The 22,719-nt window shown below is 40.6% G+C and overlaps 1 protein-coding gene across 1 annotated transcript; it reads right to left on the bottom strand.

Annotated features, from left to right (window-relative positions):
- Positions 1–3,930: 3,930 nt before the first annotated feature.
- On the bottom strand, positions 3,931–19,618 carry LGSN (lengsin, lens protein with glutamine synthetase domain). Its single transcript, XM_038745883.1, has 6 exons — positions 19,538–19,618; positions 15,604–16,465; positions 15,260–15,282; positions 14,006–14,165; positions 9,988–10,166; positions 3,931–5,130 (listed from the first exon to the last, which is right to left on the bottom strand). Exons 1-6 carry the CDS (start codon positions 19,616–19,618, stop codon positions 3,931–3,933), a joined length of 2,505 nt encoding a protein of 834 aa, XP_038601811.1.
- Between the last annotated feature and the right edge of the window lie 3,101 nt (positions 19,619–22,719).

Here is a 22,719-nt window from a genome sequence, read left to right as displayed (position 1 = left end):
CTGGAATGCCCTCCCTCTGCCCATCCGCCAAGCTAGCTCTCTTCCTCCCTTCAAGGCCCTACTGAGAGCTCACCTCCTCCAGGAGGCCTTCCCAGACTGAGCCCCCTCCTTCCTCTCCCCCTCCACCCTCCTCCATCCCCCCCGTCTTACCTCCTTCCCTTCCCCACAGCACCTGTATATATGTATATATGTTTGTACATATTTATTACTCTATTTATTTATTTTACTTGTACATATCTAGTCTATTTATTTTATTTTGTTAGTATGTTTGGTTTTGTTCTCTGTGTCCCCCTTTTAGACTGTGAGCCCACTGTTGGGTAGGGACTGTCTCTATATGTTGCCAATTTGTACTTCCCAAGTGCTTAGTACAGTGCTCTGCACATAGTAAGCGCTCAATAAATATGATTGATGATGATGATGATGACAAAGACTGTGTCCAATTTGATTATCTTATAGCTACCCACATAGTAAGCATAAATATTATTATTATCATCATCACTATTATTATTATTAACAGTAATAATAATAATAGTGAAGGTCAAACCCTCATTCATCATTTACTGATTGGTTTGATGTTTTTCCCCTTTGTTTGTGTCCTCTTTTCTCTTAGATTGTGAGACCCCTGTGGCCTAAGCTGTGTCCTTATATTTTTCCCCAGGGTTTAGTACAATGTTTTGCATATTGTAAGGACTCAGTAAATACTATTTATTGATTAATTATTAATTAGGCCCTTCCTATTCTTGCCCAAATCTGTAAAAATTTGCTTTCTTAAAGTTCATTTAATTTATGTCTGTAGTTATCTCCTCCTTCTCCTAAGGACTTGAATAAAATTGTCCTGTATTGCATCCTCCAAGGTTTTCATCTAATTTTATCTCTTTGTGGTGAGAACCCTAATTAGCAATTGATTTCTAATCATTCTCCAATGAATGTGGACTGTTTTCAGATGGTCCAATAATCTTTTCGATCTTTGTATTTTATGAAAATGAAAACTTGGGCTTTGATCGAAATTTCCATACTTTCTTACATTCTATGTTTCTCAAACTAGTTTGTACAATGCTCTGCACTCTGTAAGCGGGTCATAAATACTAGTACTACTATTACTTCAAAGAAACAGGACTCTATTTTGTTTGATGGTGAAAGATGTCTTTCAAAAATAGTTTTCCTCTAAATAGGAATGGGTATATGGATGCAGTACATTTTGACAGAAGTCATCACCTCTAAATAGAGTATTCTCGCCCCACCTTCACCTTCCAACTGGCTTTACAGCACAAGGATATGAACTGTGTGCTTGGAGGAGAAGGTGTTTCTGAGCCAACCCTATTAGTATCATTGTCAGTAGCAGAATTAACATAATTTACAGGGTACCTACTACCTGCTAGGTGCTGGGGAACATACCCAATAAATGAAATAATGATTCCTGTCCTCAAGAAGCTTACAGTTTAAAAAGGGAAGCAATATACTTAAGTTGGCAAATATACCATATTTAAGTAATAGATGCAAGTGAATAAACTGATAAATATATGAAGGGCAGGGACTGAAGGGGACTGAGGGAAAAGATGGCACAGGGAGAAAAAGAGCCACGAATGAGAATATTTGCTGTGGTGAATTGCCTGTTCCTCTTCAGACACACTGTCCCAAGGTGAACTAGGGCACCCACCATCTCAAGGTCAAGAGTTATCTCATTATTGCCCAAGCCAGCAAAATGGAACTCGGAAGCGCGGGTGGAACATCACCCGAGCAACCAAAACTGTTAGATAGACATCCTAGGCCAGGAATACAGAAGGTATCCTTTGCCCCCATGCCAACCAAATGAAGTATGGAAGAGGGGGTGGGAAATGGAGATTGGACAAACAGAAACCAGAAGGCCATATGGCCCAGAAGGACAGGTGAAAACTACCTTCTGCCTCCGAAGCTCTGGGTAGTATATCGAGACTTGTAGCAGCCGGCTGTGTGTCACCTCTGCCCAGAGCATGGGATGCCCACTTGGCCTGTATCAAGTGAGGAGTTATGGGACAGTGTCCTGCTGAACACTCGTGGAGCTGAAAGCTAGGGAGCTTTGCCGTGTGCAAAGAACACATAAGTGTATTCCTTCAGAGAAGGAAGTTCAATTTGCCCCATGTGGATAACTTAAATAAGCGTGTACCCCTCCCAAAAGAGAAGTTCAATTCACCCTGTAGAATAAATCTTGCATGGCTCAGCCTTTTTTGATCTTGGTCTCTCCCTCTCACCGTGACAGTCCTCGAACCCCTCCCTCTGCGACAGGTGACACACACATAGCAGCCTACCCTAGTGGATAGAGCATGGGCCTGGACATCAGAAGGACTTGTGTTCTAAACCCAGCTCTGCTAGTTGTCTGCTGTGTGACCTGGGGTAAGTCACTTCACTTCTCTACAGTGCTCTGCACATAGTAAACGCTCAATAAATACGATTGATTGATTCTCTAGGCCTCAATTACTTTACCTGTAAAATGGAGATGAAGACTATGAGCCCCATGTGGGACAGGGTAGTATCCAACCCAATTTCCTTGTATCTACCCCAATGCTTAGAACAGTGCCTGGGACATAGTAAGCACTTAACAATGCCACAATTATTATTATTATTTAGCAACCCAACATTTACAACTGTTTATTGGAGGGATATTGTGTTTTCTTGAAGCCAAGGGTGATATTCAAAGTAGGGGATTTTTTTTAACTCCTACTGATTCAGAAATATAGATGGCTAGAATGAGGAGTCTCATATCCCAAGCTGATGCCACTAAAATGCGTGCTTAAACTCTGATCTTCAGTTTGACTCTCATTAACCCCTCTATTTCCAATATATGTGAGTCATATTCCCTTTCCTTTCTACCCATGTCTTTGCAATGCTAAAATTCATTCCTGAGCACACTTTTGTCCAAGGCAGCTAATTTCCTTTCCCTTTCTTTCTGGCCTGCATGTCCTTTCACCTTCCATTTTTCTCTCCCTCCTGGATTTTCCCTTCACATACCCTTTTGCTTCTTTTCTTCTGTTTTTTCTGCATTGAGTGGCACTTATCTAACCTTTTTAGCCCAGGGTATTTTTCACTCCTTTGGTACAGAGCGCTGCATACAGTAAGCACTCAATAGGTATGATTGAATGAATGAATGGTGAAATTTTCATCGGTTTTTATGGGTAAACTTTAATTAAATTTGGCTGTGGACATGCTTGGTATCCTATTAGGTGAGCAACCTAATATTAGTCATAATAATTGTGGTATTTGATAAGCCCTTACTATGTGCCAAGCACTGTACTATGCTCTGGAGCACAATGCAATCAGATCATCAAGCTAGAGAGGACAGACAATGAATCCTCATTTTACAGATGAGGGAACTGAGGTCCAGAAAAGTTAAATGACTTGCTCAAGGTCACATATAGCCTGTAGTTAGAGGAAGACTAGCTAGGCTAGACAGCCAATGGGAGTGAGGGAAGGTGACTGGAATATTTTTTAGGCTGGCGTAGATGTGGACAAAACCAAGAAATGTTATCCTATTTTCCAGATCGACCTCTGTTTCTCATATTTATAAATTGGAATTGACTTTGGCAATATACGTTGAATTCATGAGATAAATGTTGGTAGAGTTTTTCTGAGCTTTTTGGAAAAGGGGAGTGATGGAGAATTTTGTCACCTGAAGTTTACCTTTCATCTTCATCAATGCAACATATTTTCTAAGTAGCTGTGGTAAGTGGATAGGCATTGTTACTGTTAAGATAAAGAAAGTCGACCTGATCATCTTTTGTATCCAAATTCATCCGTGCCTATCCTGTTACTGCTCAAGAAATCCATCATTTGAAGAATAAAAATGTAAAATATGTCTGAGCTTTGAAACGATCTTTACTGATTTCCAATTTTTTTATAGGTCTTCAGCTAATTAAGCAGTCAGGTTGTCCTTGAAGGGACGGATTGAACATTTCTCTAAATAAAATACTCTAAGAATTTATTCCTTTCAGCACCTGCTTCATCATGTTCCAGCTCATATTGCTTCATGGCCACAAAATATTGGATAAAGGTGTCCCCAAGAGCTTCACGGATACACTTATCTTCCTCGAGGGCCACAAGGGCATCTTCCAGTTTCAAGGGGATGTTTGAAGGTTTCAGCTGATAAAGGTCTGGGCAGTCATCTGGTCCCTCAAGGATACTGACCTCTCTCTGGATTCCATCCAAGCCCGCAGCAATGGTGGCAGCCAGCACCAGGTAAGGGTTTGCCATAGCTGAGCCCAGCCTGACTTCTATCTGGTGGCCTCTCTGGCCATAGCACTTGATGTTGTAGATGCAGCTGTTATCGTTGTACCCCCAGGTGGTATTCACACACTCCTTCGGCTCTTTTTCATCCCCTGCGTAGCGCTTACGGCAACTGACGGTGGGCATCATGAGGCAGCTGAGAGCCGCCGAATGCAGCAAGAGCCCCGATAACCACCTCTTCCCAATGTCGGTGAGCTGCTGGACTCTGGGATCGCTGGAGAACAAGTTCTTCCTCCCACCAGCATCCCACAGGCTGTGGGAAAGAATTCCCAAATTGTAGAATCCAGTTTCAGTAAAGAAACTGGCAATATAATTGTGCTTCTTGGCCACCTCTCTGATGCCAGCCTTGAAGGTAAAGGCGCTGTCTGCAGAACCGATGCCGAATTCTGGCTGAAAAGAGATTTCCATCTGTCCAGGCCCAGTGGAGGAAGAGAAGCTCTCAACATTAGCACTCATGTGATACAATCCATCCACAAGTTCCTGAATGAAAATTTGGTCATGACTACTTAGTAAAGTTGCTGCAGGGAAAGAAATTGTCTTTGAATTTATAATTTCAGCCATACCATAAACACAAAATTCATACGTGAAGCCAGAGTGCAAGGAGAAGCCACATTCCTGCAGTTGGTTCAGCTGCCATTTGGCAAGATGCCTGGGAGAGGTCAATAGAGGGCTTCCCATTACGGTGAAGGAATCACATATCACTCTTGCTGTTCTTTCAGTCCAAGGTAGGGCTTGAAACGTTGATAGCTCTGGGATCAGGATGATGTCACTGTTAAAATTGATGGCACTTATATGATCCACTTTGTTGTCCTTAGGATTCAGGGTCAGTTCAAGATAACCTCTGGGCATGGAAACACCATGAATTGCTTTTTCCTGAATGAAGAAGAAAGTTAGGAAGATCTTGGTATGGTCATTAAAATTTGGGTTGAAGGAACAGGTTAATAAAGGGCATGTCTAATGAGAGTGTGCAAAACCTGAAATTGCCATTTTACGTTCTTCTTCCTGCAGAAAACAGGATGAGTAAATGACTCTTTTACTCTCTGTGTGTGCTAACTCACCATGTAGGTGCCGTTAATCTATTGCTCTCCATGTAACTCCCATTGATTCTTTTTCTGGAAATTATACAGTGTGAGAGAAGCACTTAGTTAGCACTTTTACCCCCTTTTAAAAAGCAGCTGACCCTTGGTCATTTATTGTTTAAACTGGCTAATTTGCACTCTTAGGAAAGCAGACTATTGAAAAAAAGCAGATAAAAGGCTGCTATTTATTCTGAGTAAATGATCACCTACAAAACAAAAAAAAAGAATATGGAATATTGCCCCACCATACTTTCCCTTCAAACCCTATCCCAAATATATCTAGTTCTGTTTTGTGTGTGTGGTTTTTGTTAAGTGCTTACTATGTGCCAGGCGCTGTACTAAGCTCTAGGTGAAAATTCAAGCTAATCAGGTTGAACACAGTCCTTGTTCTGAGTAGAGCTCACAGTCTCAATCCCCATTTAACAGATGAGGTAACTGAGGCACAGAGAAGTTAAGTGACTTGCCCAGGGTCATACAGCCAACCAGTGGCGGAGCTGGGATTAGAACTGATGTCCTTCTGACTCCCAAGCATGTGCTCTATCTTTCATTCTTTCATTCATATTTATTGAGTGCTTACTGTGTGCACAGCATTGTTCTAAACACTTAAAATGTACAATTCAGCAGCAAGTAGAGACAATCCCTGCCCACAATGGGCTCACAGTCTAGAAGGAGGGAGACAGGCATCAAAACAAGTAAACGGGCATCAATAGCATCAATATAAATAAATAGAATTATAGATATATGCACATCATTAATATAAATAAATAGAATTATAAATATGTAAATATATACAACCAGGAAATGTTGCTTCTCACAGAACAATTTTCTGCCAGCTTTCACTATGCATTTTGGCAAGAATACAGTTAAGGGAGTTAGCTGATGCTTGTGTGATGTGGGAGCCTGTTTGGATCCAGCACCTCAGGTTGTCAATAAAAACAAGTGCAGATGTCCATGCAGGAAAATGTTGGATACCATGAGTATTACAGCATAATTAGTAGTAGTAGTAGTAGTAGTAGTAGTAGTAGTAGTAGTAGCAGCAGCAGCAGTAGTATTAGTACTTTAAGCAGTTACTGTGCACAAAAGACTGTACTATGCTTTAGAAAACAATACACAGGTGGGAATTAGACGTGATCCTTGTCCCTTGGTAGACTCACAATCTAAAACTGAAAAAGTGGTGAGGGGACTGGTGACAGATACACAAGGAGTGATGAGAATAAAACACTGACAATATAAATTTTCCTTAATGTGGGACTTTGTTAGAATGCAACACATATGTTTGAGGAGAACTTGGCAAGTGTTCTTTTTTTTCCTGTTTCATCCTGACTCCCACCTAAGGAAATTGAATGTACTAAATTTAAAACTAAATGCAATGATTGAATTCATCAAAATCAAATATCTGTTTGGTTACTCAAGGGTTTTCTCTTTTCTCCTACCCAGTGATCTCACTCATCACTTCCCAAAATGATCCAGATTCCAAAAAAAACTGTTGGAATGGCCAGGTTTCCAATCCCCTGCCACCTTCTCTTTGGGGGAGACTTGAAAATCTCCAAAAGACTCAGGAGATCGTTTGCAGATTTTGTGACAGTCACCCATTTAAGGTTTCCATGGCAACTGGCAGAAAATGGAGGTTCCCACCTGGAAGCCAAGGGGCTGAAGAGTATTCATTATTTGAATTTATATTAAGAACTTTTTGAATTTTAAATTGCTTTTTTAACAATCACTGTTTTTCTAAGCTTTTGGTGGGGACAATGGGTTGGAAAATTAACTACAAGTATACGTTTAAACTTTAGGATCCTACTGGTTAGAGTGTCACTTTCACATTAACTGATTCACTGAAGTTCTGACAGCATCCACGAAGGCCACAAATATAACCTTCTTTCAGAAGCATAAGACTAAAAATGATTTCCCAGAAATCAACCTTTTGATCACCAGAGAGTCCTGTCTTCCCCTTAAAGAGCAATAGGGAAGAAGATGCTATAAGGCCTTTCCTCCCCGCCCCCATTAAGACCCCATTCTGCTACCTCAAAACACCCATAGCCACAACAATTTTACTTCCTAAGGCTTTCAAATCTTATAATCATCACTTCCTCTTTCTCTAGAGAACAGGGTGGAGAGCCTTTGTTAAACTGTACTTCCTATTCTTGACTTTATTAAACCTCTGGGTTTCCTACTCGTCCACTAACTAATTTTGTCATCCCATTATTAATTCCATTTTTTTGTCACAAGGGGATCACTGTTTTTTTTCCATTGTCATCCTTCGCTTTTTCTCCAAATCTGTGTTGCTTTCTAAATGTGAGGCCCAACACTTTGCAGAGTACTCTGCAGAGTAAGGGCTTGTCCAGAATATAATAATGTTAATAACCTTGACTGCTTTTAGAGCAAAAAAATCACAAGAAGGAATAGTAGGGATCACTGGACACCTGCCAGTGGAAACTGCCATGACCACAAATGGCAAAAAGAGACTCCTCCAAGTTTGTCAAATTAATCCAGCATTTTAGCCTGTGCCATTTAATAGGAAAAATGGCTAGAAACTCCCTGTAGAAAGAACCATTTTCCAACCTGCATTTCAAAGATCCTTCTCCTTCACTACTATCAAAACTTTTTGCAGGAGTCCTGTCATCTGTGAGAGCTTTTTCCTATTCCTTATTTCAGGTTTGTGCTGAAATGACACTGTTGTCAGAGCATCTTATTTCTTCTGTGAAGGATACTCTAGAAATATGGAATTCCTTATTCACCCTGAAGAGAGGTGACAGATCCTAATCAATTCATCATTTAAATGGAAAAAAACAATTTCTGTTTCTGTAATGGTACAGTGTGATAGAGAGGGAAGTAAGAACCTCCTTGTTTCCCCAAAACTCTCATCACAGCTAATCTAAAATTCACAAAAGAATACTCAAAATTTCTGGGGTTTTGTTGTTTTGATTATTTTCTAAGGTAGATCTAACTTTGCTACTGTGTAGGGCAAGTTGCAGAGGAAGCTATCGTCTTGGCATCCTGGATCCCAAAGACTCTAGAAACCCAAAGATACTTCTTTTGTTGATATAAACTCCATAAATTTTGTCAACTCCCACTTTGGTCATCATTCTTGTAACATAGGAGAGAGATATATAGACTGTGAGCCCACTGTTGGGTAGGGACTGTCTCTATATGTTGCCAACTTGTACTTCCCAAGTGCTTAGTACAGTGCTCTGCACACAGTAAGCGCTCAATAAATACGATTGATGATTGATGATATATAGGGAAAATGAAGAAATGTGCAAATGAGATGTTAAAGCTACAGTGCCTACTTGATATCTAAATCCCTTCAATGGAAGAAAAAGTTTTAAATATCTAATTGAATATTGAATTTTAACTTATAGTCAAAAATTATTCATATAAAGATGATAAATGATAGCATCCAGATCTCTCTTTTTAAGAGATACCCAAGATTACTTTTCAGAGTTGATATGAAATATACTTTTATATTGTTTAGATTGATTTCCACTTCCAGTTTCATCAAACAGTTTCTATTCCTTCATTATAGTCACATTTAACTGCCAAGAATAAATTCACTGAAATATAAAATTTTATCTTTGTCAAGTTTTAATAGTAGGTATTATTAGCACAAATGTAAAGCAAATATTTTAGGAAATGGGAAGCAGGTGGTCTAGTGGAAAGAGCATCAATCTATCAATAAATCATATTTACTGAGAGTTTACTGTGTGCAGAGCTCTGTATTGTTTGGGAGAGTACAATATAACAAAGGTGGTATACATGTCTCCTGCCCACAATGAGCTTACAGTCTAGAGGGGTTCTAATTTTGGCTCTTCAACTTGCCTGCTGTGTTGACACATATTTAGCAATTAACACATATCATTATTTTTAAAATTTTTATTATTAAATGTAGCAGGTTGTACACAGGATAATAAATAATAGTTTGGGGGAATATCTGGCTTTCTTATAAACTTGCTAATATACTCTGTCTATTGTCTTGCTGTCCATTTTTGATTCCTTAGTAATATAGTAATGACTTCAATGGAAAGAAAAATTATGGCAGAACCAGAAATCATTGTTACAGATTCAGCTTTTCCGAAAGCAATATATAATCCAGTGGATCCACTAAAATAATTGTATTAGGCTATCCAATAGCAATACAGTGTCTTCTTATCTGAATTAGCAGCTGAAAAGAGAATACTTTCTTCCAAACTTTCTTTCCTCTGATATTTGCTCTTGGCATATCTCTTTCAACTTATTAATGTCAAATAAAATGTAATTTTATCATAGTGGTGAGTTGAAAAGATATTCTGTGGAGGGAAATTATTCAAGGCATATGACTTTAAATTACTGGTTTTAATTATTTTACTCTTCTAATACATAGAGCAATGGATGTGTGGGGTTGATGGGCTTTGCACAGATCCTTAGGGAACATTAATGAGTTTGGAGAGGGGTAAGATGACAAAGAGAATGCATGATTAGTTTAATTTTGCAAGTCATCAAGAAATAGAAATAAGGTCACTTTGCTTTCAACTGGTCATGAAACTATAGTATAATATATAAGATGAGAACTGTGTCCACTCTGCATATCGTGTATCTACTCCAACACTTAGTATAGTTTAGGGGCATAGTAAGCACTTTACAATGTCGCAGTTATATCATTAGATGATAAACTTACATGAAAAAGGCGGGCAGGAATGCTCTTAGACCTGGAGACCCCATGCAGATCAGTTGCTTCAAATCGGACAAAAAGTATATCGTCTCTAGCCATCTCTTGTTCGATGTGTTCAACCCTAGATCGCAAGTGGAGGGGGATGTGAATTCTAGGGAGGTGTACATCAGGATCTCTCTTTTTATCTATAAGATGAAAAAAAATGGTGTGCAAGTCACTAAATTATCAATACTTCTAGTAAGAACAGCTTTACTCAGAGGATAATTAGTGGACTGGGGAGTCAGGGAGCTATACAAATTAGGTCTTTATGACTAGTGAAGCAGACATACTCTTTATAATGATAATAATGGCATTTATTAAGCGCTTACTATGTGCAAAGCACTGAGCTAAGTGCTGGAGAGGTTACAAGGTGATCAGGTTGTCCCATGTGTGGCTCACAGTCTTAATCCCCATTTTACAGATGAGGTAACTGAGGCACAGAGAAGTAAAGCGACTTGCCCAAAGTCACACAGCTGACAATTGGCAGAGCCAGGATTTGAACCCATGACCTCTGACTCCAAAGCCTGTGCTCTTTTCACTGAGCCACACTGCTTCACAATGTCTTTATGTCTTTATGTCTTATTGTCTTTATGTTTTCTTTTGTCTTCTGTCTTATACTCTTATGTGCTTCTGTTTATGACAGAGAAGCAGCATGGCTTCGGGGAAAGAGCAAGGGCTTTGGAGTCAGAGGTCATGGGTTCAAATCCCGCATCCACCAATTCATTCAATCGTATTTATTGTCAGCTGTGTGACTTTGGGCAAGTCACTTAACTTCTCTGGGCCTCAGTTACCTCATCTGTAAAATGGGGATTTAGACTGTGAGCCCCACATGAGACAACCTGATCACATTGTAACCTCCCCAGCGCTTAGAACAGTGCTACGCACATAGTAAGCGCTTAATAAATGCCATTATTCTATTCTATTCTATTTTATTCTATTCTATTCTAGTGTATTCTAAGGCTAGGGAACAAATTAATTGATCTGCATTCCAGAGATTGCTGTTCATTCATTCATTCATTCAATCGTATTTATTGACCGCCTACTGTCTGCAGAGCACTGTACTAAGTGCTTGGGAAGTACAAGCTGGCAACAAATAGAGATGGTCCCTACCCAACAGTGAGCTCACAGTTGCTGTTACATGTGGATTAATTATGGTCTCAGTGTCCTGAATCTATTGAATTTGTTTACAGTCGGGGGCTTTACCTTTTTTCTCCTTATCATTCTCAAGTGGACTCTATTCAAATCACTGCTTTTTAAGCAATAATATTGGGGGGGGTTTTCATGGTATTTGTAAAGTGCTATGTGCAAAGCACTGTTCTAAGGATTGGGGTAGATATATGTTAAGTTGAGAAGCAGTGTGGTCTACTGGATAGAGCATGGGCCTCGGAGTCAGAGGATCTGCATTCTAATCCTGGCTCCACTCCTTGTCTGCTGTGTGACCTTAGGCAATTCACTTAACTTCTCTGTGCCTCAGTTACCTCATCTGTAAAATGAGATTTAGACTGTGAGTCCAGTGTGGGACACGCCCTATGTCTACCTTGATTAGCTTATATCTATCCCAGTGTTTAGTACAGTGCCTGGAACATAGTAAACACTTAACAAATACAAAAAAAAACCTAAACAGGAAAAAAAAAGCAAACTAGATTGGACACAGTTCCTATCCCACATGGGGCTCACATTCTAAGGAGGAAGGAGAACAGGTATTGACTACCCAGCAGACCAGGTGATCCGCAATCCAAAAACTTGAGAAAATTTATGTTTACTTTGTATTCAGATGAGACCTATCTTGATTTTTTTTTGTTGGCTTTGAATAGCTGTTAAGGTTTCTCTAATATAAAGGGACGGTTTGATATTGAAGTTTGTAATTTCCTGGTAATTTTACATTCTCCATTCTTGATTGATCAGCTGTTCTCTACTCAAAACATCAGGCCACTGCTGCCAAGTGCTATTGAGGTGTTATTCTAAAAAAAAAACCAGATTATGCAACCCAAGAGATTTTTGTTCACTTGTGTCTAATTTCATAATTCATACTATTTTAAGTCGAGTTTCTATGCTTATCTAGCTGATGATAGTCAAGACTTTTGAAATGTGTAGGTCTAAAGAACTTTCTTTCTTTAATGATCCTTTAATTTAAGCAATCATCTGAAGGATAAATCATTATAATAAAAGAGTGCTTTCTTCTCTCTCATTCAACCACATATTCAGTCTGTTACCAAATCCTGTTGGTTCTACCTTCACAACATTGCTAAAATCCACTCTTTCCTCTCTATCCAAACTGCTACCACATTGCTCCAAGCATTTAGCCTCTCCCACCTTGATTACTGCATCCTTTCTGACCTCCCTGCCCCCTGTCTCTCCCCACTCCAGTCCATACTTCACTCTGCTGCCTTTCTAAAAAAACCCCATGGAAATGGTACATGCTTCCTCACTCCTCAAGAACCTCCAGTGGTTGCCCATCTGCAACAAACAGAAACTCCTTGTTACTGGCTTAAAGCACTCAATCACCTCACCTCATTCTATCTCACTGATTCCAGCTACAATCCAGGAGACTCACATTGCTCCTTTAATACCAACCTACTCACTGTACCTCAATATCACCTATTTTTCCTCCAACCCCTCTCATCTGCATCCACCTTCTGGCCTAAAACTCCCTCCCCTTTCATATTGGACAGACGATCTCTTTCCCCACCTTCAAAGTGTTATTACAATCCCATCTGTTCCTTGTGGGCAGGGATCTTGTCTACCAACTTCGTTATATTGTACTCTCCCAAATGCCTAGTACAGTGCTCTGTTTGCGGTAAGAGCTCAATAAATATGATTGGTTAATTGCTTTCAAGAAGCAAACAGTGTGAAGGAAAATAAATTATGAGTGCTTGCACTTGCAGAGCCATTTGCAAAAGAAAGTAAAGTTTTTACACCAATTATTAATATCTTCTGAATAATTTTTTATTCTTTTCCAAACACAAATGCCCTTCATTTGCCCCAGTAATTGACAAATTGTACAGAGGAAAATCTGAAATTCCATTCAGACATTTCAGGGGCAATAGACTGTGAAAAATAAAATCTATGATCCCAATTTCGTGTTTCAAGATCTAATATGACATAAGAAATAAGAACAGAATAACAGTTTGAAGAAGGGTTATGTAATTTTATGATTCAAATGACTTCATTGAGGAGAAGCAATTTAGACGGGTTGTCTGATGATGCCTTCCTAAACATTAGGATGGCAACAAGGAGGTAACCATGCCATGGTTCCACCAAGCATCCTTTTCCCACTGTTGGAGATAGTATGACATATGGGATTGAATGGAATATGGTCTCACCTAGTATCACATTTATTTTGTAATGATAACCTTATTTTTTTCCCAATGATGCATACACCATATGTATCATAATCTGCTGCATAAAATCAATTGACTTAAATCATCAATCGTATTTGAGCGCTTACTATGTGCAGAGCACTGTACTAAGCGCTTGACTTAAATGATGCACACAGCATATGTATCATAACCTGCTGCATAAAATCAATTGTCTTACCTGAATTTATGATGCTTCCTCTAATTCTGATCAATCAGTGAATGATATTTCTTGAGTGCTTCCTATGCAAAGAGCACTGTACTAAGCACTTGGGAGAGTACAGTACAACAGAATTGAAAGACAAGTTTTCTACCACAAGCATCTTACAGTCTAGAGGGGGAGACAGGCATTGAAATAAATAAATCACAATAATAATAATAGTAATGGTATTTGTTAAACATTTACTATGTGCCAAGCACTCTTCTAAGCAATAGGGTAGGTACAGGGTAATCAGGTTGTCCCATGTGGAGCTCACACTTTTAATTCGCATTTTACAGATGAGGTAACTGTGGCACAGAGAAGTTAAGTGACTTGCCCAAAGTCACTCAGCAAACACGTGGCAGAGGAGGGATTAGAACCCACGTCCTGTGACTCCCAAGCCTGTGCTCTTTCCACTAAGCCATGTTACTTTGGATGTGAACATTAGAGCTGTGGCTAAGAGCGGGGTGCTCAAAGGGTACAGATCCATGTGCATAGGCGATGTGGAAGGAAGGGAGTTGAGGCAGAGGGAGTAAGGGATATTCTGAAGCAATCTTATTTAAATTGGCTGCCAGTTGCAATATCTTGTGCTGAAATAGCAGTAGCCCAATTCAATGATCAGTTCATCTGAGCCCACTGTTGGGTAGGGACTGTCTCTATATGTTGCCAATTTGTACTTCCCAAGCACTTAGTACAGTGCTCTGCACATAGTAAGCGGTCAATAAATACGATTGATGATGATGATCTGTCTCTACTCCTCACTCTGGTGCCCTGGCCAACTGAGTTCACATTGTGGTTGGAATGCATGCCTCCATTAGAAAGGATTGTTACTGGTTAATTTGGTATATGTACTAAAGGACAATTTATGTTGTAGTTATAGGCCATTTCTTGAAATATCACCAACATGTCAAAAGTCATTTCAGTTTTTATAGCATCAATGGATCTGGCACAGTTGTGATTATATTTCCATTGCTTAATGAAAATGATACTGATTTACAATGCATTTTTCCTTCAGAAAAGTTAATCTAAACTACTGTCTTCATAGTCATTTACTTATATGTGTTATAAATTTATTTATTTATTTACTAATGATGTTAATATCTATCTCCCCCTCTAGCTCCTTGTCTGCAGGGAACGTGTCTATCAACTCTGCTATATTGTATTCTCCCAAGCATTCAGTACAGCACTCTGCACACAGTAAGAGCTCAATAAATACCACTGATAGTCTGACTCTCAGACTGGGAGCATGAAGGAAAAAAACTTCTTAGCGATGTTGGCCTAGAGGCTGGAGTAGGAGGCAGGGGAGGAAAGGGACACTTTACATCCGTGTGGTTGGTGCTCTTTAGCAATCTCCTCCTTCCATTTCTGCTTTCTCGTCTAAGTGTTTGCCCTCCTATACCTCCCTTAGTTGATGCCTGCTAACCATTAACTTTATTGAGTGCCTAGGAAGGCTTATCACCTCCTCCATTTTCAGAAAAAGTACACCCTTGTGTCCCTGCAGGAAAAGACCTGCCAGTTAGTAACAATTATGCTCCTTTGTCAGCCCTTCCCAGAAGAGCCCATGAATAGCAGAAAAGTAATTGCAAGTTTTGCGGTTCATGTGTTTTCCTTTCCAGGGCTGTTCACGCTCGATTGTCCTTGCATCCTGCCTACCTCATAGGACTAATAAATTAAATCAGTATACCTTCATGGGAGAACGTTTTACTGCTAAAAATGTTTACCAGAAGAAAAAAGAAAACGCAAGAGCTTTAGTGCTTTCTTGCCACTAGAAAACCTAGGGGAAATTCTGCCTTGATTTCGGTACAACGAGGTTATATTTCAGTTAAAGTGAGAAAGGTATGGCTATGTGTAAATGGCAGGGTGTTGACTTTGTAAGTACTTCCTCCCATGAACATATGAAAATGAGTTGAGCATGCAAGGACCTCAGCCTTATTCTGTTACATCTGGCAGCTGTGGGGATTGTTACAATTTTATAAGCAAGCTAAATCAATACCATTTAATCAAAAAATTAAGTTGAAAAATCATTACCAGCATGGCTGTAGTTGGAGTCAACTTTAATGCCGGTCACATTGCCCGAAGTTTTGTGGGGAGATGTTTTTATCACAGTGGGTTGATCCTTGTGACTCCCTTCTGAATGCTGCTGATCAGACCCAGATGAATTGGCTCCCAGGATTGGCTTCCCCACTATTGGTTTTTCTTTCTGGTCTTCTGTATAGTGAGGAAAAAATGCCTCAAAGATTTGATACTGTTTTTCAACTGTTCTTTCATAGGGTTGGGACTGGATTCCATGAGAAGATTTGTCTTTCTGTTCCCTGGCATCGCTGCCTTGATTAATAACCACTGGGTTTTCTCTCAGTAACATTTTCAGCTCTTGCAAAGTCTGTCTGGACATTCCAGGCCCCAGGGGGAAAGCTGAATGAGCCCCTTTGTCATGGTGCACTAAAAACTCCATCTTGTTCTCTGTCTTTTTTCCAGAAGACTCACACTCCTGGCCTCCTGTTTCCTCAGACATATCCTCTGTCTTAGCAGCCACAGTTGTTTCAGGACTTCCTACCTCCATTTCCTCTGGTTCATCTTCTTTGTGGGTTTCTTTGATAACCCTAGATGTGTCATCTTTTAGTCCTCCTACAAGTGAAGACTTTTCATTTCCTTCTTCCTTTTGCTCCTGTTTAGGAACTGTTGTTTGCAGAGGTGGGTCTGCCAGGCTCCTCTGTAGTTGACCATCCTGTCTTTGGAGGTCAGAATGGTCCAAGATATCTCTGGGATAGGATGCATCCATTTTTAGGAATTCTAATGGAGAAATTGACTTTCCAATAGCTTTAGTTCCTTTGTTTCTTATATGAGAGCTCCAGCTGCCATCAGTTGCATTATGTTTGCCTTTTTCTGAGTCCTGAAATCATTAAGAAAGCACACAGCCAAATAACATTTAATGCATAAAATGAGGTTAGGAGGACAAAATAAGAGGGAGAATTAAAATCAAACTTAGGAATTTTATTTTGGGCCAGAGGTTCAAACCTAGAAATGAGTTGGTTTATTTATTTATTATTTTTATGGCATTTATTAAGCACTTACTATGTGCAAAGCGCTGGGGAGGTTACAAGGTGATTAGGTTGTCCCACGGGGGGCTCACAGTCTTAATCCCCATTTTACAGATGAGGTAACTGAGACACAGAGAAGTTAAGTGACCTTCCCAAAGTCACAGAGCTGACAGTTGGCAGAGTTGGGATTTGAACCCATGACCTCTGACTCCAAAGCCCATGCTCTTTCCACTGAGCCACACTGCTTAGAAGCAGCATAGCCTAAAGGAAAGACCACAGGCCTAGGAGTCTGAGAACCTGGGTTCTAATCCCACCTCTGCCACCTACCTTCTGTGTGAGCTTTGGGCAAGTCAGTTAACTTCTCTGTGCCTCAATTCCCTCATCTGCAAAATGGGAATTCAGTACCTGTTCTCCTTTAGACTGTGGGACCTGATTATCTTGCATCAAACCCCAGAGCCTAGTACAGTGCTTGGCACATAGTAAGCACTTAAAAACCACAAGTATTTAGATGTCAGCATTTTGGGGTACATTTTTCCTTTAGTCAAATTTTTTACTTTTAGAAAAGGTAAGATTGATTGTTCGAAGGATTCTTAGAGTTGGATTACTAGGTCTGTCAGTGTTCAGAATGACAGTGCCCTGAGTACAGGGTTGAATTATGTGTCTCGAAGAGGGGCACCAGGCTTTCAGTAGAACTTGTCTGCTAAACACAAGGGATGCAGATGAATGAATGAAAGACATAGGTGCTACTTCAAAAATAAATCACCAGGAGAATTCCTGTGAATATGCAGAATACAGGCTAGAAATTCTAAGGGCTTGCAGGGAACTCTGCTCTAATTTCTGGTTCCAAGGGGAAGAAATTTTGGAGAAAGGATTTTATTCTGACTTCTTTTTGACTATAATCAATTCTGTGATTGTGCTTGTGGGTACCTGTGCTAATAAAATGAACAAAGCTTTAGAAAAGAAACTTGGTTCATTTCAGTGGTCACACAAATCCATCCAAACTTCCCAAGCATAGATAATGTCCGAATGGAGAAAGCCTAATTTAATTGCAAAAATATTGCTGAATCCACATGATTCTTTATGTAATAAACTCTTCCAAAGAGGACGAAAAAAATTTGTTATGATCACCTAGAGTTGTTTTTTCCTCTTTTCTATATCATTATAGCCCGTGTAAGGTCCAAGAGTCCATCCCTTCCTTCCCACCCATAACAAATTCAGGATCAAAAGGTGACTGGAGCTGAATCCATGCCAGATAGGGGACCAACCAAGTCTAAAGTTGGACTCTCTGGTATAGACCTGAACCAATGTAAGCTTGTTGTGAGCAGGGAATGTGTCTGTTATATTGTTATACTATACTCTCCTTAGCACTTACTACAGTGCTCTGCACACAATAAGTGCTCCATAAATTTGATTGATTGACAATGGTACGAGCTCTGGTCTGGATACAAGTAGACTATTGTTTTGTTAGCCTAATCTCTGGTCTCCTACCCCCCTCTAATCTGATGCTGTGCACAGTTCGTTTCTGAAGCATTGCTCTGCACGCATCTCGGCTTCTCAAAACCTGCCACTGGAATCTCATGGCCCGCCACATAAAGTGGATATAAAATATGAATTGGAAACAGGGTCTGCCTTCAGTGAGTTACAAGGAGGAAGGAGGAAGACAGCCAGAAAGAAATTTCAACAATTTAAATTTTAAAATGTAATTGTCACCCATTTACCAATAAGAACAGGAGATGACTGATGCTACTAGAGGTATCTGCTGGCTGCACTGTGTCTTCTCCATCTACCAAGGGTACTCACTGAATGAGTATAATAATAATAATAATAATAATAATAATAATAATAATGGCATTAAGCGCTTACTATGTGCAAGGCACTGTTCTAAGCGCTGGGGGTAAACAAGGTGATCAGGTTGTCCCATGTGGGGCTCACAATCTTCATCCCCACTTTACAGATGAGGTAACTGAGGCCCAGAGAAGTTAAGTGACTTGCCCAAAGTCACACAGCTGACAAGTGGCAGAGCCAGGATTCGAACCCATGACCTCTGGCTCCAAAGTCCGTGCTCTTTCCACTGAGCCAAGTCTTAAAGCAAGTTTAAGACTTCTTCCCCAGTGGACTATGGTTAGGTTGGCCCCTGAAGGTCCTTGTGGAGTCTGGATGGCAAATCCATTATGTGAGGCACACAGTATGCACACTGCCTTGCAGAAATCTATTCAAGTTTTTGTTGTTGTTGTTGTTGTTGTTGTTATGGTATTTATTAAGCACTTACTAAATATAAAGCAGTTTTCTAAGTGCTGGGGTAGGTACAACTTCATCAGGTCAGACAGGGTCTCTGTCCCACATGGGGTTCACAGCCTAAATTGGAGGGAGAAAGATTTAATCCACATTTTACAGATGATGAGGCACAGAGAATTGTTTTGCCCAAGGTCACACACCAGACTTGTGGTGGAGCCAGAATTAAAACCTAGGTTTCTCCCCTGGGGCTTTCCTGACCCTCTGTATTTGTTCCAGATCTGGTGGTGGGGCACACAGTAGAAATTTGTACTTGTACTGTACTGTAATTTGTACTTCCCAAGAGCTTAGTACAGTGCTCTGCACATAGTAAGCACTCAATAAATACGATTGATGATGATGATGATGATGAAATCACAGCAGGTGCAAAAGAGCAGAGGGAGTCTGGGCTCTTCAAATGAAAATTCAGGACCAAAAGGTGACTGGAGCTGTATCCATGCCAGACACAGGACCAACCAAGCCAAACGTTTGACTCTCTGGTATAGAGCTGGACCAATACAACCTTGCTGGGGGCAGGGAATGTGTCTGTTATATTGTTATATTATACTCTCCTATGTGCTTAGTACAGTGCTCCGTACACAGTAACTGCTTAATAAATAATGGCCCCTCTAACAAATGGAAGTTTTACCCACTGCTCCAGTTTCCTGAAGGTAGGTCTCAGGCCTTCCATTGTAGACTGAAGTGATGGTCAGTGCTTGGTACACACTACCCATCCTTAAGGAAGGAAGGAACTTCTGCTGTTGTTTCCTATGCTACGATTGGGGGAGGAGGGAGAAGGAGCAAGGTATTAGGATCCTCATGGGGCCCAGCTTAATTGTTGAGGGTCTAAAGCTCCCTGTCTTCTGCCTCCCTAATCCCCCCCACCCCAACACTGGCATTCTAACCCTGAGAAAATGAATTCCATCATGGAGATATCCTTGTTTTATTCACAAATCTTCAGTCATTCCATCACATGTAAGCTCCTTGTGGGCAAGGAGCATGTCTATCAACACTGTTGTATTGTACTTTCCCTACTCCTTAGTACAGTGCTCTGCACACAGAAAACACACAAAAAATATGATTGATTGATGGATTGATTGATGACTCCTTTGCCTCATATACTGAGACTTAACTTCCAAGATCTTCGTACAGTGCCAAGTGCTTAGCACGTAGTAAGCATTCACCAAAACCTGCCGGTCTCAGCTCCGCAACATTGCCAAGATCCGCCCTTTCCTCACCATCCAAACCACTACCCTGCTCGTTCAAGCTCTCATCCTATCCCGTCTGGACTACTGCATCAGCCTCCTCTCTGATTTCCCATCCTCGTGCCTCTCCCCACTTCAATCCATACTTCATGCCACTGCCCGGATTGTCTTTGTCCAGAAACGCTCTGGGCATGTTACTCCCCTCCTCAAAAATCTCCAGTGGCTACCAATCAATCTGTGCATCAGGCAGAAACTCCTCACCTTGGGCTTCAAGGCTGTCCATCACCTCGCCCCCTCCTACCTCACCTCCCTTCTCTCCTTCTACAGCCCAGCCCGCACCCTCCACTTCTCTTCCGCTAATCTCCTCACCGTGCCTCGTTCTCTCCTGTCCCGCCGTCGACCCCCGGCCCATGTCATCCCCCTGGCATGGAATGCCCTACTTCCCAACATCCGCCAAGCTAGCTCTCTTCCACCCTTCAAGGCCCTACTGAGAGCTCACCTCCTCCAGTAGGCCTTCCCAGACTGAGCCCCTTCCTTCCTCTCCCCCTCACCCCCCTCTCCATCCCCCCATCTTACCTCCTTCCCTTCCCCACAGCACCTGTATATATGTATATATGTTTGTACATATTTATTACTCTATTTATTTATTTATTTTACTTGTACATATCTATTCTATTTGTTTTATTTTGTTAGTATGTTTGGTTTTGTTCTCTGTCTCCCCCTTCTAGACTGTGAGCCCACTGTTGGGTAGGGACTGTCTCTAAATGTTGCCAACTTGTACTTCCCAAGCGCTTAGTACAGTGCTCTGCACACAATAAGTGCTTAATAAATACGATTGATTGATTGATTGATTAAATACCACTGATTGATTCCTTAAAGGAAGGATTTATCAAATTTTAAGAAACTTTGTTGATATTGTTATTCCTTTCATAATTTGAATATATGGTCTCAAATTCAAATAAGAATAAGATACCTACTTTCCCTAACTTGTGATTGTGGGCCCCTGTGGGACAGGGATGTGTTATAACTGATTATCTTGCTTGTAGCCTGGAACTTGGCACAATTCTTGGCACATAGTAAGTACTTAATAAAGACCATAACTAACATACTAGGTCACACAATGAAAAGGGGCATCAGAAAAGGGAATTAAACCAAACATTAGATACCTAACTAACCTATTTTATATCCCTCCAATAAGGTGTGCAGTGTCGTTATGTTCCAAAATATCACTGATTTGGCTGGTTTTCTGTTTGTTTTCACTCTTGTAGCTACAGTTTTTAACAGTGCAAAAAAACTACTGTTGTCATGGAATCTTGCAAGGGGGCTGGATCTGCAGCGGAGAATGTTAAATGCATTCCCCCAAGCTGTTCTGATATTATTGATGATGCTGGTGCGTGAACAAGGAAGTAAACCCAAAAACCATGTCAATTTTTAATCTCTATTAGAAACACTAGGGAGAAAGGATCAATGATCGCCAAATTGAGAAGAACAAATCAATAGGACGAGAAATGGTGCTTTCAACTTCCTTAAAGAGTACTATACACAACAACAACAGAAAAAAAAAAAGAGAAACTCTCTGTACCTCACCTGACCGCAAATACTTCTTTTTGCCCAGAACCTTCTGACATAAAATACTCCTGTTTTCTCTAAATTCAGTGCTTCCAAACTTTTTTAGCAATGGTACCCCTGAAGCCTCAAGAATTCACCTGAAAGCGTCATCTGAAACACCCACCCCTCCCACCTGATGTCAGATACCTGCCCCTCATGTAGCCTTTGGTCCTGGAGAAGCAGTGCAGCCAGGTGGAAAGAGTGTATAGATTGGAGTCATGAGACCAGTTCTAATTTCAGCTATGATGCTGACGTACTGCATGACCTTGGGTGAATAATGGAAACTCTCTGGGCTTCAGTTTCTTCATCTGTAAAATGGGGATTAGATACCTAGTCTCTAGACTAGAAGGCAACAGGTGTCTGCCACTTTGTGTCAGCCCATGGTAAATTCCATTTACCATTCCATGTCAGTTTTCAATAATCCTATACAGAGTAGTCTGGCCTGGTGGAAAGAGCACTGAACTGGGACACAGGAGATCTAGGTTCTAGTCCTGGCTCCCCCTGCACCCTTGCCTGCTACATAACCTGGGTTAAATAACTTACTATCTCCATGCTTCAGTTTCCTCTTCTGTGAAACAGAGATTAAATACCTGTTCTCCCTCCCCTTTATACAGTGAGCCTCATATTGGACAGGGACAGTATCTGATCTGATTGTATTGTTTCTACCCCAGTAGTTAATGTGTAGTAAGCGCTGAACAAATGCCACAGTTATTAGTATTATTATTATCCAGCACACACACACACATATCCCAGTACAAAAGAAAAGCACTGTGGCTTAGTGGAAAGACTAAGGGCTTGGGAGTCAGAGGGTGTGAGTTCTAATCCCGGCTCTGCCACATGTCTGCTGTGTGACCTTGGGCAAGTCCCTTCACTTCTCTGTTCCTCAGTTACCTCATCTGTAAAATGGGGATTAAGACTGTGAGCCCCACGTGGCGTGACCTGATCACCTTGTATGTACCCCATTTTAGAACAGTGCTTGGCACACAGTAAGTGCTTAACAAATACTATAATTATTATTATTA

The sequence above is a fragment of the Tachyglossus aculeatus genome, chromosome 1 (assembly GCF_015852505.1).
Source record: "Tachyglossus aculeatus isolate mTacAcu1 chromosome 1, mTacAcu1.pri, whole genome shotgun sequence".
NCBI classification, from domain to species: Eukaryota; Metazoa; Chordata; class Mammalia; order Monotremata; family Tachyglossidae; genus Tachyglossus; species Tachyglossus aculeatus.
Note: the sequence above shows the minus strand (reverse complement) of the source record. Positions and strands in the feature narration are given on the sequence as shown.